Source organism: Myxocyprinus asiaticus, chromosome 24, assembly GCF_019703515.2.
Source record: "Myxocyprinus asiaticus isolate MX2 ecotype Aquarium Trade chromosome 24, UBuf_Myxa_2, whole genome shotgun sequence".
NCBI classification, from domain to species: domain Eukaryota; kingdom Metazoa; phylum Chordata; class Actinopteri; order Cypriniformes; family Catostomidae; genus Myxocyprinus; species Myxocyprinus asiaticus.
Window position 1 is genome coordinate 46,002,497 of NC_059367.1, and position 17,302 is coordinate 46,019,798.

At 39.5% G+C, this 17,302-nt stretch overlaps 1 protein-coding gene across 1 annotated transcript in view; it reads left to right on the forward strand.

The window, feature by feature from the left end:
* Positions 1–17,302, forward strand: part of cacna2d3a (calcium channel, voltage-dependent, alpha 2/delta subunit 3a) — a 438,757-nt gene that overhangs the window by 185,827 nt on the left and 235,628 nt on the right. The window contains exon 13 of the mRNA XM_051653874.1: positions 4,918–5,051. Coding sequence (XP_051509834.1) covers positions 4,918–5,051 — 134 coding nt within the window. The remainder of the gene's footprint in view (positions 1–4,917; positions 5,052–17,302) is intronic.

Sequence of the window (17,302 nt, forward strand, 5' to 3'; positions counted from 1 at the left end):
TTTTACAGATATTTTCAACCTTTCCCTCTCTTTGTCTGTAGTCCCCACATGCTTTAAAACATCCACTATTATGCCTGTTCCAAAGCAATCCAAAATCACTTGCTTAAATGACTGGCGTCCTATTGCTCTGACCCCCATCATCAGCAAATGCTTTGAGAGACTAATCAGAGATTACATCTGCTCTGCGCTGCCTCCATCACTAGACCCATTGCAGTTTGCTTACCGCAACAACCGCTCCACTGATGATGCCATTGCATCTACAATACACACTGCTCTCTCCCACCTGGAAAAAAAGAACAGTTATGTGAGAATGTTGTTTGTAGACTACAGCTCAGCATTTAACACCATAGTGCCCTCCAAGCTTGATGTGAAACTCCGGGCTCTGGGCTTAAACAGCTCACTGTGCAGCTGGATCCTGGACTTCCTGTCAAGCAGACGCCAAGTGGTTAGAATGGGCAGCAACATCTCCTCATCACTGACCCTCAACACTAGAGCCCCGCAGGGCTTTGTTCTCAGCCCACTCCTGTATTCCCTGTACACACATGACTGTGTGGCAACACACAGCTCCAATGCCATCATTAAGTTTGCTGATGATACGACAGTGGTAGGTCTGATCACTGACAATGATGAAACAGCCTAGTGTCAGGAGCACAACCTCTCCCTCAACGTCAGTAAGACAAAGGAGCTTGTGGTGGACTTCAGGAGAAGAGATAGAGAACACAATCCCATTACCATCAATGGAGCACCAGTGGAGAGAGTCAGCAACTTCAAGTTCCTGGGTGTCCGCATCACTGAGGAACTCACATGGTCCATCCACACTGAAGCCATTGTGAAGAAGGCCTATCAGCACCTCTTCTTCCTGAGACGGCTGAGGAAGTTTGGAATGAACCTCCACATCCTCACACGGTTCTACACCTGCACTGTAGAGAGCATCCTGACTGGCTGCATCTCTGCCTGGTACGGCAATAGCACCGCCCACAACCGCAAAGCCCTCCAAAGGGTGGTGCGAACTGCCAGACACATCATCGGAGGTGAGCTTCCCTCCCTCCAGGACATATATACCAGGCGGTGTGTGAAAAAAGCTCGGAGGATCATCAGAGACTCCAGCCACCCAGGCCATGGGCTGTTCTCACTGCTACCATCAGGCAGGTGGTATTGCAGCATCAGGACCCGCACCAGCCGACTTTATGATAGCTTCTTCCCCCAAGCAATCAGACTTTTGAACTCTTGATCTCCCACGATCAAAATACATCAGCACTGCACTTTATTACTCTTATATCTCACACCAGACTGTCATAAATTATATTATTATTATATTATATTCTCTCTTAACAACACACTGGCAACTTACTATCAACCGACAGCCTGAATGTCAATACAGTACAATACAACCTACTGTACATTTTATATATACTATATATACTTTTTTATTGTATAATGTGTATTCTATATTGTGTGTATTGTATACTGTACATTGTATGTTATTATTTGTATATTGTGTTGTGTGTAATTATGTGTATATTAGATTTTAGATTGTGTTGTAAATCTGATGTTTATTGTAAACTGGTATATGTCCCATCACTGTCACGACTACTATGTTGCTCGGAACTGCACCCAAGAATTTCACACACTATTGCACTTGTGTATATGGTTGTGTGACAATAAAACTGATTTGATTTGATTTTGATTTAACAAGCGCAAGCACTTTGAGTGAGAAGGGAACAAAGTCCCTCTGGAAGGGAATGTATGAGGTACATTTTAGGAGAGTTATAATGATGTAAAGAGAATAGAAAATAGATTTTACAAGTGTATTTTTAATCTAATACTTTATTTTAATTATAAATTAATATAATTATACATATTATATACTCTGCACCCATCTACTGAGGTATTTCAACTTGGGAATTAACATTACTTGCGTAATTTTTTTAGACATTTCCGTTGAAGCAAAGAATTGTGGGTTATGAGTGCCCATGAAGGATACACCTCATGCATCCTCCGAATTCCCGTGAAAGAAGGTCACATTCGAAGGCTGCATTCGAAGTGTCCTACTCACTTTTCTGAAACGAGACAGCCTCGATGATGTATGAGGCCGACAAATGCGACCATTGTTTACAAGGGAAACGTTTGCCGTTCACAAACCAAAACAGTCCAAAACAATTTCAAAACAATATAAAATAAAATAAAAATTATTTCCAAATAATAATAATTAAAAAAAACGATGTAAACAATGACGCGCTTCCTGACTCCTCCTCAACATGATGCGTGACCTTACCAACGAGCTTACGTCATCCCTCTCATGAGCACACGTCACAGAGATGTACAGAAGTGAACATTTGTAGTTAAAAAGTATATAAGTATTGTTTTGTTTCTAAAAATAATCAATCGTTTGCATTCAGAAGAACTTTATTTGTCGACTTGAGTCATGTGGATTATTTTGATGCACCCTAAATATGCATTTTGGACCATCAAAAAATGGAGTACATTCATTTGCATTGTTTAGAGGAGGAGGCCTGAAATGAAATCCTAAAAGTCTTATATTCTGTTTTGATGAAGAAAGAAACTCAGATACATCTTGGATGGCCTGAGGGTGAGTAAATTATCAGCAAATTTTCATTTTTGGGTGAACTATTCCTTTAATAACTCAGACTCATGGTTACCAACTACATTACATTATTAAAAAAAAAAAAAGACTTTCATTCAATTTAAGTGATTTAATTTTAATTAAAATGTTTATATCATTCTACTCACTATACAAACATCTATGATTACCCTCACTGGTTGCTATCTGGCATATTGAACCCTCCACATCTACACCTGCATCTGTATCTAAAATAACACAACAATACTGATGGTGAGCAAATGTATTCAAAAGAAAGAACAAAAAACATTTGTTTGGTCTACCTCCATCTTCCCGGGCATATACGCACACAAACACACAAAGGGCCTCTGTTTGCCGGTGTCATGTTCAAATGGGTCCACCCGTCCCCATCTGACGTCATAGTGATTCCATTGGCTCATAGAACTTTTACTGGGTACTGCATTCACTGCCTGAGTAGAAATCCTACAAAAAACTTTTGTGATGTATGTTGATAAAATTTGTAAATATGACATTTAATGACTTTTAAATCATATGTTACACATAATATAGTATATAACTAGGGATGTACCAATACTGATACTGGTATCAGAATAGGGTCCAATACCACACTCATGTACTTGTTCTCGTGCTCGTAAAAATGCTCTGATATCAAAAACCGATGCCATCTGATGTACGAATGTCATTCCGTAAACATTCAGCGCACAGATTATTTAGCCGCAAAATCTGTGATTTAATGAGATAAACATATAGTTTGCGTGAGCTGTGCACTTCAAATGTGTGGAGAGGAGACAGTGTTCTGGCAACTCCATCTGCACTTTCCTTTTAAAGCTCCTCATTGGCTCATCACGGAAAACATCATCATGAGCATTGCACGCTCTGTTTGTAGCAGATGACAGCAAACAGAGTGCTCAAGGCACATACAGAGTACATACATATTTAATTGAAAGAATGAATCAATGAATGAACGAACATTACATTTATATAGCGCTTTTCTGACACTACACTCGAAGCACTTTACCAACATGCATATTTCCTGCGAGATCATGATGATGATGAGATAATGACAGTGGGTCTCCACTGCACGTGATGTCCAATCAAGGTACTGAAGCTAAACCATTTGAGATATGGTAGCATATCCAGCATATCATGTTTCTTCATATGTGGTATTATCTTATTTTATCTTGGTGTTTTAGAAGGTGTTTTGTCTCATACTGTACCATGAGGATCTTTTTATATTATGTTCCAGTGATGTTTGCTGATAGCAACAGTTCTTGGCTAGTGAAATGTTTTGGTCGAGTGCTGTGTTTTCTACAGGGTCACACACTGAGTGAGCCATTAACTTTCTGATGTAGAATTACCATTTAAACTAAAGCTGTCATGCACTAAATTCAAAGAAAAAAAATAATTATAAGTGTCTGCACACTTGATTTTTTAGCAGCATTTCAACCATACAGTACAGCTTAACCAGGCAAACCGTAATACAGAATGAACCCCAGTTATATATAGATAGATAATGACATTATCAAATTACAAAATATCAATTATTTGGTCAGAGGAAGTTTTTTTGTTTTGTTATTTTTTTATCCTCAGAGTATACATAATAATGGATTCACACTTATACAATATTACAACAATTATATGTTTAAAATGTAGAGGTTTATGAGATATTCAAGAACACTGAAAAAGGTATTTAAAACCATGATAGTTAGAATCATCATTACAAAAAATTAACCTCCCCGAAAATATCATTAAAAATCACAAAAATGGCTTAATATCAAATTCTTCATTGAGACCTTGTGGTGACATAGTATATTTTAAGGTATATATCCATTAACATTCACGTTGCAGAAGTTTTTTTTTATCCAGATGAATGAATTCAATATTATGTATACTCTGAGAAAAAGGGGGAAAAAAGAAAAAAACTTCCTGTGACTTGATAAATAATTTGTAATTTGATGATGTCATTATCTGTCACTATACAGTAACTGTGGTTCATTCTGTATTGGGGTTTGCCTGATGAAGACTGTCGAAATGTTGCTTTTTGGAGTCAATAAATAACTTTTTGGAGCTATAACAACAGTTTGCAGATACGTATAATTATTTTTCCTTATTCACTTCATTGTGTCTTACAACCCAAGTTGAGCCCAGGTGCATGTGCATACACCCATTTTTCTTTATTTGTCCATGCACTAAATTCAAACTCATGACAGCAGGAAATAATATCAATGAAGCTTTTTCATTTACTCTTTAAACACACACACACACACACACACACACAAATAATAATTAAAAATAATATTTTTCTGTGTTGTCAGGTTATTTTACTCAGATCTCGACATTGGCAGATGTTCAGGAGAATGTGATGGAATACCTGCATGTGCTCAGTCGACCGAAGGTCATCGATCGAGAGCATGACATGGTGTGGACAGAGGCTTATGTCGACAGCACAGTCAGTGAACCATTCATGTATTGGATATTTGTAATTTCATCATTTGAAGATGGGAGGGGGGATTCTAACTTACTGGATAACATGGATTCATTTTTAAAATTACCATCAAACTTAAAATGTATGCTTCCTAACTTAACAACCAGTTTCTATATTCTCATTTGCCAACTTTTAAGGCATCATTAAATAGTGAAATCACAATATGCAATGCAGAAATGTACTCATTCGCAATAATAATTAAACCACAACTGAAACAGAGCTCTCATTGCTGTATTGCCAACATCTGCTGATTTTGTTCTCAATTATGAATGATCTGATATTTATCCAAACGTCTTTTGACCTCCATGTCCTGAACATTACAATATTTGTTGTTATACCAAAGAGAACAAGCAGATCAAAACGAACAGAATTATCCAAATGCCTGGTTAGCCTTATTAAGCTCTTTTATTCTACCTAGCCTTTAGAAGCCTTTAGCCATAACACTACTTCAGATTCAGGCACTGCTTAAAATCTATGTAGACAAGTAGAATTTTGTTTAAGGAGGAAAGGGAGACTCAAAAAACTGGGATATGAAAATAATTGACAGTAAAAAAAACAAAAAAAAACTAAATAAATATTACAAAATATGTGATCAAAAGGTTTATACAGAGTTCAGACAAGTGCTTCGTAAGCTACTTAAAAAGATGAAATTATTAATTCTAAAAAATTAGAATCAGATTACTTTACAGATTACTTCATCAAAAGTGTAATCACTTTAATGAATCCTTCTAAGTTACTTTCTAAAATCCCTACTAACACTTTTTACATAAACGTTTTTGTTTTTCCACTCAACAAATTCAAAAACATATTTGTATTTCCTGCTAGTCCATTGTTGCATGCAAGCTAGACACCATGAAGAACATGTTTTTTACCCCCTCTTACATTGACTTGTTAGGGGGCACACACCCTTTAGCTCTCACAGTATTAATGGGTGTAATTCATGTTTTAACTATATTCTACTTTAACCCTCAGGGGTTGACGGACGCGCTGGCGCGTCCTGCTGCCATTTTTCCTCATAACAGCGGAAACAACTTAAAATACTCCATCATTTTTGGGCATACAGATAAGTGTAAGACATCATAAGAAACTATAAAGGGTCTTCTTTTATTTGTGTACACTTACAATAACAACAAAACCTTGTGCTTTTGTAAAATAAAGAAAATAAACAGAGAGCATTCAGCCATCTCTGTCTCCGCAAGCATCCTTCTGAAACACGTCACAAAAATGAACTGAAACTCTGCGAATACTTATCAAACAAACATGAAACCAATGTCTAAAGAAAGCTTAAAATGTCTACTTTTAAATAAAACAATTCAAATTTAAAGCAAATATTCTCCTGCAATGTAATCTTTATGAAACAAAGCGCTGTACAGTTTCTCCTGGCTCAGCTAATTATCCCTAATGTGATAACACCCACCAGCAGAGCATGCTATTCATACGGTAATGTGCTGAGGCGAACTATGCAAATGGTAAACACCCCCGAGGCAAGTTTTATATATATATTAAAATGCAATTTATTCCTGTGATGTAAAGCTGAATTCAGGGGAGGGGTCTTTGTCTCCTCAGTTGTGAATTACATAAATATTCATGATCATCCACGCCTCCTCGCATATGGCCTTTCTAACACTAAAAGTGTCTTACAAAAGTTAAATGACTATATTGTTTTGTATGAATGAGTGATCAGGATGGTTTTCACATCATTTTGTAGCAAAAACTCTAGGCCACAAGATCCAAGATCTCAAAAGTCTTGTGAACAAATGTTTAGTATGTGTTATATGGCCTTATTTCAGTGACTTAATTTTTTTGTTTTTTCAAAAACCACGCATAAACGTTATTTTCTCAAAAATACAAACATGTACATACATGTTGCTCACATATTATTGTAGCCCAGTTTGTGCTGAATACAGTGTTATCAGACTTTAGCCATTAATATGTTTTTAAGCAACTGAAAAAAGCACAAATGTCAAGGCATGTCAAAACTTCTCCAGGGCTCAAAAACACCCTCAGACCCCAGAGGGTTAATGTGTAAATGTGTAACCCAAATAATGTAAACGTAACAGTTATCTGCAGCCTGATCTCATGAAAATTATGTGATTTTGGCAACATTTTTGCACGAAAACAATACATCATTCATTACATCCATCATCACGGCAGTTTCATCAGGATCAGAATCAGCTTTATTGCCAAGGAATTTCAAAGGAATTTGTCTTGGTGACAGGACAGTGTACAACAATACAAAAACAATACAAAAACAGCAGCAAGACATAGATAATAATAAAAAATAATTATACACATACGTACAGTCACACACATACATACATACACATGGGTAGTGCAAATCTAATACAATCTGTTATGTACAGTGCAAATACAAATTTGTTATACACAGTGCCAATTTTATTTTTATTTTTTCAGAGGAATGAAATGGCAGAAGAGGTTGGATGTGTTGGATAAATATAAGAAAGACTAAACAGTGTATTGCACATAGTTATTGCTCAATGGGGCAATTTAACTGTTCATGAGATGGATAGCCTGAGGGAAAAAACTGTTCCTGTGCCTGACGGTTCTGGTGCTCAGAGCTCTGAAGCGTCGGCCAGAAGGCAACAGTTCAAAAAGGTAGTGGGCAGGGTGAGTGGGGTCCCGAGTTATTTTTCCAGCCTTTTTCCTCACTCTGGAAGTGTATTATTCTTGAAGGGGGGGGCAACCAATAATCCTCTCAGCAGTCCGAACTGTCCTTTGTAGTCTTCTGATGTCTGATTTCGTAGCTGAACCAAACCAGACAGTTACTGAAGTGCAGAGGACAGACTCAATGACTGCTGAGTAAAACCGTATCAGCAGCGCCTGTGGCAGGTTGAATTTCCTCAGCTGGCAAAGGAAGTACAACCTCTGCTGGGCCTTTTTCACAATAGATTCAATGTGGGTCTCCCACTTCAGGTCCTGTGAGATGGTAGTGCCGAGGAACCTGAATGACTCCACTGCTGCCACAGAGCTGTTTAGGATGGTGAGGGGGGTCAGTGTTGGGGAGTTTCTCCTAAAGTCCACAATGATCTCCACTGTTTTGAGTGTGTTCAGCTCAAGGTTGTTTTGACTGCACCAGACAGCCAGCTGTTCAACCTCCCTTCTGTATGCAGACTCATCATCATCTCGGATGAGGCTTATGACAGTGGTGTTGTCTGCAAACTTCAGGAGCTTGACAGAGGGGTCCTTGGTTATGCAGTCATTGGTGTAGAGGGAGAAGAGTAGTGGGGAGAGCACACATCCCTGGGGGGCACCAGTGCTGATTGTACAGATGCTAAAAGTGAGTTTCCCCTGTCTCATAAGCTGCTGCCTGTCTGTCAGAAAGCTGGTAATCCACTGACAGATAGACATGGGAACAGAGAGTTGGTGTAATTTATTCTGGAGTATAGCTGGGATGATGGTGTTGAAAGCTGAACCGAAGTCCACAAAAAGGATCCTTACATATGTCCCTGGTCTGTCCAGATGTTGTAGGATATGATGCAATCCTATGTTGACTGCATCATCCACAGACCTGTTTGCTCGATAAGCAAATTGAAGGGGATCTAGAAAGGATCCAGTGATGTTCTTCAGGTGGGCCAACACCAGTCTCTCAAATGATTTCGTGACCACAGACGTCAGGGTGACAGGTCTGTAGTCATTAAGTCCTGTGATTTTTGGTTTCTTTGGGACAGGAATAATGATTGAGCGTTTGAAGCAGCATGGGACTTCACACTGCTCCAGTGATCTATTGAAGATCTGTGTGGAGATGGGGGGCCAGCTGGTTAGCACAGGATCTAAGACATGCTGGTGAGACGCCATCTGAGCCTGAAGCCTTCCTCGTCTTTTGTTTCCGAAAGACGCGGCTCACATCATCTTCACAGATCTTAAGTGCAGGTTGAGTAGCAGGAGGAGGGAGGAGGGGGGTTGTGTGAAATGAAGGTCAGAGTGGGTGTGGGGTGTGAGATTGGGCCTTTCAATTTGGGCCTTTCAAATCTGCAGTAGAACACTGCAGTAGAACAGTAGAACACATTCAGGTCGTCAGCCAGTTGTTGGTTCCCTACAGGGTTGGGGGTAGGAGTCCTGTAATTTGTGAGTTGTTTCATGCCACTCCACACTGATGCAGGGTCATTAGCTGAAAATTTTTTTCAGCTTCCCAGAGCATCTTCTTTTAGCCACTCTGATTTCCATGTTCAGTGTGTTCCTGGCCTGATTGTACAAGACTTTATCCCCACCCCTGTAAGCATCCTCTTTGTTTGGTGCGATATACACACTCACCAGAATAAACGAATAAAACTCGCGAGTAGAAAGGCTTACAGTTAATAAAGAGCGCTTCCAAATTAGGACAGCATGTCCTCTTTAACGTTGTTACATCTGTACACCAACTTTCATTGATATAAAAGCATGTTCCACCACCTCACATTTTCCCCATTAACTCCGCGATGCGATCCGCTCTGAACAGCTGAAAGCCCGGCAAATGTAACGCGCTGTCCGGAATGGCTTCACTCAGCCAGGTTTCTGTGAAGCACAAGGCAGCAGAGGTTGAAAAGTCCTTGTTTGTGCGGGTGAGGAGATGTAGTTCGTCCGTTTTGTGAGGAAGAGAGTGGAGATTCGCTAAGTGAATTCTCGGCAGCGCTGTTCGAAATCCGCGCAGACGGAGTCTGACCAGCGCACCGCCTTGTCTCCCTCACCTGCGTCTCTTGAAAAGCAGAGCTGCGCCTCCAACTAAAATGTCTAGCAAAATGTCTGAATATTCGAAAACCGGGAAAAGATTGTCCGGTATATGCTGTCAAATGTTCAGCAGTTTGTCTCTGTTAAAACTGACTGGAAAAAGATTACTAAACATAGGATAAACAAACAAGTTAAATGTTCTCCCAAATAGATGAGCACTGAACAATGAACACTGCAACGGTGCAGCCCAAAATTATAAAATTAAATTAAACACTGAATAATAATTAAAAAAAAACAGTAACCGAAATGTCAAGAATTAATAAGTATTCATCCCCCTATTTTAATACTTGGTTGAACCACCTTTTGCAGCTATTACAGCCATCGGTCTTTTTGGATAAGTCTCTATCAACATTTCACAGTGTGATGGAGCAAAATTAGCCCATTCCTCCATGAAAAATTGCTCAAGCTGTACCCAGTTAGTTGGGGATTGGTGATGGACTGCAATTTTGAGGTCTCTCCACAGATATTAAATAGGGTTGAATTATTATACTGGTCCTTGTCTGCAGATAAATCTTTGCAGTGCATTAATACAAGAATTTAGTATCTAGTGAACTTGCTACTTCTAGATGAACAGCACGAATTATTAAGAAAGTATAGATTACACCATATCTTTTCACCATACTGTGGCCTCTTTTTATCTCTAAGGGCCCGAAGAAATCAATACCCACATGCATAAATGGGGGCAAGTCTGAATCTTCACATAATGATGAAATATGATGCATTATATTTTGATTATGCAATCTTTTGTACATTTTGTAACAGATTTAACAGCCTATAACAATGAATAGACGGTACACTGGAACAACAAGATGCAATGCAGCAGCCAAAGACGTTTGTCAGACATTTTATTATATATACAGTTATATACATGTCATTGCCCCTGACCAAAATGCCCATCCCTAGTATGTAGCAAACTATTGCTTGTTCGGCTCTTTCCAGCTCTTTCACTGAGAAAACCTTCTTTGAGGATTTGTGGTAAATTACATTATTGTGAACTAATGGAGGTGCAGCATATTTTACTCTAACCTTTAGGATGTCTTTTAATTTGAGCATCCATGCTACTGCTCTTTTCAAACTATTCTATTGTGAGTAATATCCAATAAATATACTTGTGGGGTTCTCTTCCACAGAGCTTGTTTTCACTAGAAGGCTCATGGATAATTTGATTTCAGGATCATCAGTAAAAAAAGTTGTCCTTCTATATTTTAGGCCAAAATCTTTAATCTTTCCATAAGAAATCTGGACCGTTCAGCCAGTGTTTGGAAGCCAAGAATGAGTTTACTGGTTTTCCCATGAAGTCACATATTTCCATTGCTTCTTTTCTTTTAGATCTCTGATAGTTTTTGATGATTTGCTACATAGGTATGGAACCTAGTGTGGTAATTACTGATATACTGCAATACTGACTGGCTATCAGCCCACAACACTGAATTTTCCAATTGCATTGGCAATTCACTTTTCATGCGTGGTGCTAATTGTGGCATGGGGGGCGTAGTCATGTGTTGGGCTGCGGGAGAGGGAGAGAGGTAAGGCTAGTCACCTGGCTCATAATTATTTCTAACACCTGTCTCTCATTATAGTGATAGCAGAGGAAAGCTTAAAAGGCACGCCGAAGCATCAGAGGGGAGTGTTCACCAAGCATGACAGCCCGTACTCAGAGAGAGACAGGTGTTAGAAATAATTATAAGCCAGGTGACGAGCCTTACCGCTCTCCCTCTCCCACAGACTGACACATGGCCACGCCCCCCATGCCGCACTAATGTAACTGCCTGTAGTTCCAATCTTGGAATGGTTGTTCATTTCAGTGGAGTTACACTGGCTTTTCTCATGACAAAACTTACATGTATTTCATTCTTGTCATTGATGTATCTTAGGTAAATTACTATGGTTCTCAACTGGTTTTGCTTCAGCACCCAGATTTTACATTGGAAATCAAGTGGCGACCCACCATAGTAAAAACGTAACCTGTAATTAATGTATCCTGAGTCGCATTTCCTTTTATGTTGCACAGTTTTGTTCATGGTTTTCAAGTACAAGGACATGCATCAAGTGACATTATTTTTGTTGTTGACATCAAAAACAAAATCGACAGGAAGTTTTCTCTCCCCCCTTTTACAAATTGAAGAGCATATTTACTTATATGAACCCATTATTATCTCGTTTGTTTCCTAATTTCAGACATAATTCAAACAGACCATACATATTACACAGGATGAAAGGCTCCTCATAACCATGGTTAGGTCAGTGTAGCTAGTCTTAAATAATAGTAATAATAATAATATTTTATAATAGTTATGAAAAAATAAATACTAGCTAAACCACATCTTGAAACTTTAACTACAACTGCCACTGTTGATATAAAATGAGGTCTAATAGATTCTAACTTTAGATTATTTCATATGAAACTATAACATTTAGTCAAAATATAACAGTTACTTTTACTCATGTAAAATCATGAATTGTTTTTGTAAATGTGATGATGTATATTGAAAGAAAATTAGTACATCAGTGTTGCTCTTTTCTTCCCCAGTGCTGTTTGGCATGTCAGGGCTGCCTAATGTTTGAGAGGTTCGACTTGACTTCCTCCGTAACACTTTAAACTAGAAAAGTCTCACTCGAATTGAAATTGGTCACATCAGTTTTGAGGTCTGTGCTCTGCAAATAGAGTGAAGCTCGGTTGTTGCACGCATGCGCCAGAGAGCTGATTCCGTTACCCTCGTGCGAAAGTGCAGATGAGAAGCCTTTAGCTGATTGCGAGATTATCATTAAATCTGCCACGGCAGTCCTAAATAGGCTATCACATGGGCGGTCGCCGAAATATCTTCAATGGGAGAACCATGGCATTGTTCTTTCTCTGCTGTCCACGACCCAGTCCGAATAGACCTGAAACCCACTTTTGTGTCGCGACCCACCAGTTGAGAAACACTGGTCTAAATCCTCCTTTTGCACAAACTTCAGTGAGTTCCTTGCACAATTTCTTTGCCTGACTTTCCGTAGTGACTGATTTTAAGCAATCATCTACATTGAAATTGTGCATAATTGTAGTAATTGTCTATTTTTCATAACTTTCTTGGTTGTCTTGAGTAGTTCTCTGCAGAGCAAAAGTTTGCACAGCTGGGTGAAGAAATAGCACCGAATAGATGTACTGCACCTTCATCCTAAAACCTTGTAAATCCTGGAATAGGCCTCTGTCGGGCCACCACAAGAATCTCAGGAAGTTCGTGTGTTCCTGGTGCACTCTAACCTGGTGAAACATTGCTTATATACCTGCTGAGAAAGCAATGTTTTCTTGATGGAACCTTAACAGCACGCCAATTAGATTATTGGTTAAGTAAGGTCCATGCAGCAATTCTTTATTGAGGGACGTATTTCTAAAAAAGGATGTACAGCCAAATACTACACGCATGGTGTCCTTGCGCTTGTGATAAACAGCATGATGTGGTATATACCAGGTGTTTCCATCTTTAGCTTGCATTTAATATGTGGGAACTCTTTCTGCATAATCTGTCTCAATCATTTTCCTGATGAAATTATTGTATTCTTGGTAGTAATTGGCATTGCTATGACATTCTTTCAAGAGACCTAATGCTTGTTGAATTGCTGCTTCTCTGTTATTTAGTGTTTCTACATTGTCCTCTGGAAAGTAAGTGGTTAATGATAATGTCCACTACTGTGAGTTATTTGACTTGAGACTATTTTCATGAATTTTTTTTACATCTTGTGACATCTCAATCCGCTCATTTTAGTCAGTCTCAGGAAAGTCTTGGTTGTACTGTTGTACAAGTAACTCTTTGATGTTTTCTACAGATATTCTATTTACATTTACCTTAGTTTGGTTCTCCATATTTGCATTTTTGTTTCCGTCATTCAGTTCTCCCAATGTATATTAAACAAAGCAGGTTTGCACATCCAAAGTGCTCTTCTAATGCAGCAGTGTCTTTACAAGCTTGTCAAGTTTTTAGAAAACTCTCTGAGTGAATTTCTGACTCACCACCCATGATTCGGCCATGGGAGGCTCAATTGCGACAGTCCCTCAGAGATCCATTCGTCCTCAGTAATCAGTCCAGTTTTTGTTGTGTATTCCAAGCAGTTTTTCAGCTTACGGCCAATAACAAAGTTCCAGAAGCAGCAGTCACAACTTGCTTTCCTTTTCTCTTTTTTATTCTCTTTGCAAGCTCTATAAAATAAATAGACTTTTAAAGGGTAATCCAAAATTGCATTCCATGTGGTTGAAAAACTGTTTGCTTCACGCTGACACGTGACCTCACTTCCTTTATACCATACAGCATATGGCTCCCTAGGTGCAGTGACCGGTATGCACACTAGGGGTGCTATGATAACAAGATAACAATTTCTTTGGTTTATAATAAATAATTATTAAATGAAGAAAAATAAATAATAATTCACAAAGGCTCCAACATCTGTGTTGCTCTGGCTTTGTGCTTTGGGTCATTGTCCTGTTGTAACACAGACTTCCTCCCAATTTTACACTTTCTGGCAGAGGGGAGTAGGTTCTTATGCTAAATCTCTCTGTATTTTGCAGCTTTCATTATCCCATCTATCTTCCCTATATTGTCAGTCCCTGCTGCTGAAAAGCACCCCCATAACATGATGCTACCACCAGCGGGTTTCACAGTAGGGATGGTACTTCTTTTGGTTGGTGCCAGATGGGCTATTTTGAGTATTTCTGTAACTGATGATCTCCTGGAATTTCATGTACATCAGTCTCTAGAGTTTACTCAGAATGGTGCCAAGAACAAAAAACATCCAGTGAGCGGCAGTTCTGCGGATGGAAACACCTTCTTGATGAAAGAGGTCAACGGAGAATGGCTAGACTGGTTAGAGCTGACAGTAGGGCTACGTTAACTCAGATAACATCAAGCTAGTTGAACAAACTCAGGGTTGCAAGATTGGTTTTGAATTGACAAAACCAAACCAATCCAATCAGGCTTAACTGGTACCATGATGCTGCTCATCAACTTTCTCTGTCAACTCAGGCTTTGATCCTGAGTTTAAGATTAGTTAACGTGCGTATTCACACGAATGAGTAAAATTTGCAGATAACAGTCAATCGCGTGAAACATGGAGAGAGAGAGAGAGAGAGAGAGAGGGAGTTAATTAATTGCGTCAGCGATGTCCCTGCTGATTGGTTCAGCATCTGTTACCCAGAACAAAACCTGCTACGGAGCAGGTTAGCCATGTTGCGTAAGATACTATGTAGTTTAGTTTACCAGTGTTCATCACCAATTTACCTGGCTAGCCACCTAAACTGGCTTCATTGTATAGGTCCCTGAACAGCATCTCAGAATGCACAACACGTCGAAATTTACGGCAGAACTCACAGGTGAAGCAAATAATGTTGATCATCTCCTAACAAGACCACATGTCAAGGTCTGGGTAGATTATGTGGTAAGTGAACAATCAGTTTTCTTAGTCAATATGTTGAATGCGGAGAAATGGGCAGGAGTAAAGACCTGATCAACTTTGACAAGGGCCAAATTGTTATGGTCAGACAACTGGGTCAGAGCATCTCTGAAATGGCAAGGCTTGTGGGGTGCTCCCGGTCAGCATTGGTGAGTACCTACCAACAGTGGTCTGAGGAGAGACAAACCACAAACCAGCAACAGTGTGTTGGGCCCCCAAGGCTCATCGATGCGTGATGTCAATGAAGGCTATCCTATCTGGTCTGAATCGACAAAAGGTCTACTGTGGCAAAAGTCACAGAAAGTTTGAATGATGGTAATCGCACCCTGCTGCACACTCTGCTCACGTACGAAGCAGAGTGCCCATGATGACCCACCATTAAAAGCACCTACAATGGGCACGCAAGCATCGGAACTGGACCTCGGAGCAGTGGAAGAAGGTGCCTGGTCCAATGAGTCCTGTTTTCTTTTACGTCACGTGGATGGGCAATGTACATATGTGCCATTTACCTGGAGAAGTGATGGCACCAGGATGAACTGTGGTAAGATGACAAGCCTGTGGAGGGAGTGTGATGCTCTGGGCAATGTTCTGCAGGGAAACCCTGGGTCCGGCCAGTCAATTTGACACGTGCCACCTACCTAAACATTGTTGCAGACCAGGTACACCCCTTCATGGCAATGGTAATGGCCTCTTCAGCAGGATAATGCACCCTGCCAAACTGCACACATTGTTCAGTAATGGTTTAAGGAACATAATGAAGAGTTCAAGGTGTTGCCCTGGCCTCCAAATTCCCCAGATCTCAATCCGATTGAGCATCTGTGGGATATCCTGGACCAACAAGTCCGATCCATGGCGGCTCAACTTTTCAACTTACAGGACTTGAAGGATTCTGCTGCTAATTTCTTGGTGCCAGATACCACAGGACAACTTCAGGGGTCTTGTACAGTCCATGCCTTGGCAGATCTGTGCTGTTTTAGCGGCACGTGGAGGACCAACAGAATATTAGGCAGGTGGCCATAATGTTTTGGCTCATCAGTGTATATAGGACTGACATATGCTTTATATATGTATATATATTTTAATATACAGTAAATTGTAGCAGACAACTTGCTTCATATATTCAGTTTAGCAACAGTTCAAGGGCTCACTTTATATTTATCATTCCTTATCATTTATATTATAACTTTATGATTTTGGCTGTGCAGCAATTGTAGTAATTGGACAGCCTACATTTAGGTTTAAAAATATTTTATATATTTAAAAATATTTATTTTTAGAGACTTACGTGAGCTCTGTGATCTGATCGTTCACCTTATGAACTAATGCACGTTTTTAATGCATTTTACCCGCTCAAGTGTCAAGCGTTGGACCCACTTAGGACCCCTACCCCTGTTGCTCGTGTTCTGCTGCCTGCAAAACAGTGTTGTACTATTCAGTATATATAAATCACCTTAACACTGTGTGGATAAAAAGCGTCAGTTAAAAAAAAAAAGAAAAAATATATGCAAATGAAATATATTTCTCCAGAAGGGCATCTCAGCAAAGGAGGGCAAAGGGTTAGTTGCTACGGCCACTGTAGCCACCCCCCAGTGCAAGTTCCTGAGCTGGTGTGTGGTAGGTGTTCTGGCGCACTATGGCTGCCGTTGCATCATCCAGGTGGACGATGCAAATTGGTGGTGGTTGAGTAGATTTCCCAGCGATTTGAGTGCCTAGAAAGTGCTATATAAATTATTATTATTTTTTTTTAATTGTGTGAGGAACAGAGCAAAAAGCACAAGTTTACGTCATACATACAATGAGCCACATTAAAGTTATTTTGCAAAAATGGAGGTATAGTAATGTGATTCTATGAGACCTGGTTGGTAATCTGATTACAAGAATTTAAATGTAATGCATTAGACTACTTTTCCCCCCAAAAGTATTTAGATTACAGTAACGATTTACTTTGTAATAAGATTACATCTAATAGCTGTAACTGCACATGCACCTCTCCAAAACATTTACAATGCGTTGTGTTAACGCAGACGACAAAAGCTGTGATTGGTCGGCTTTGTAACAAGAGACCA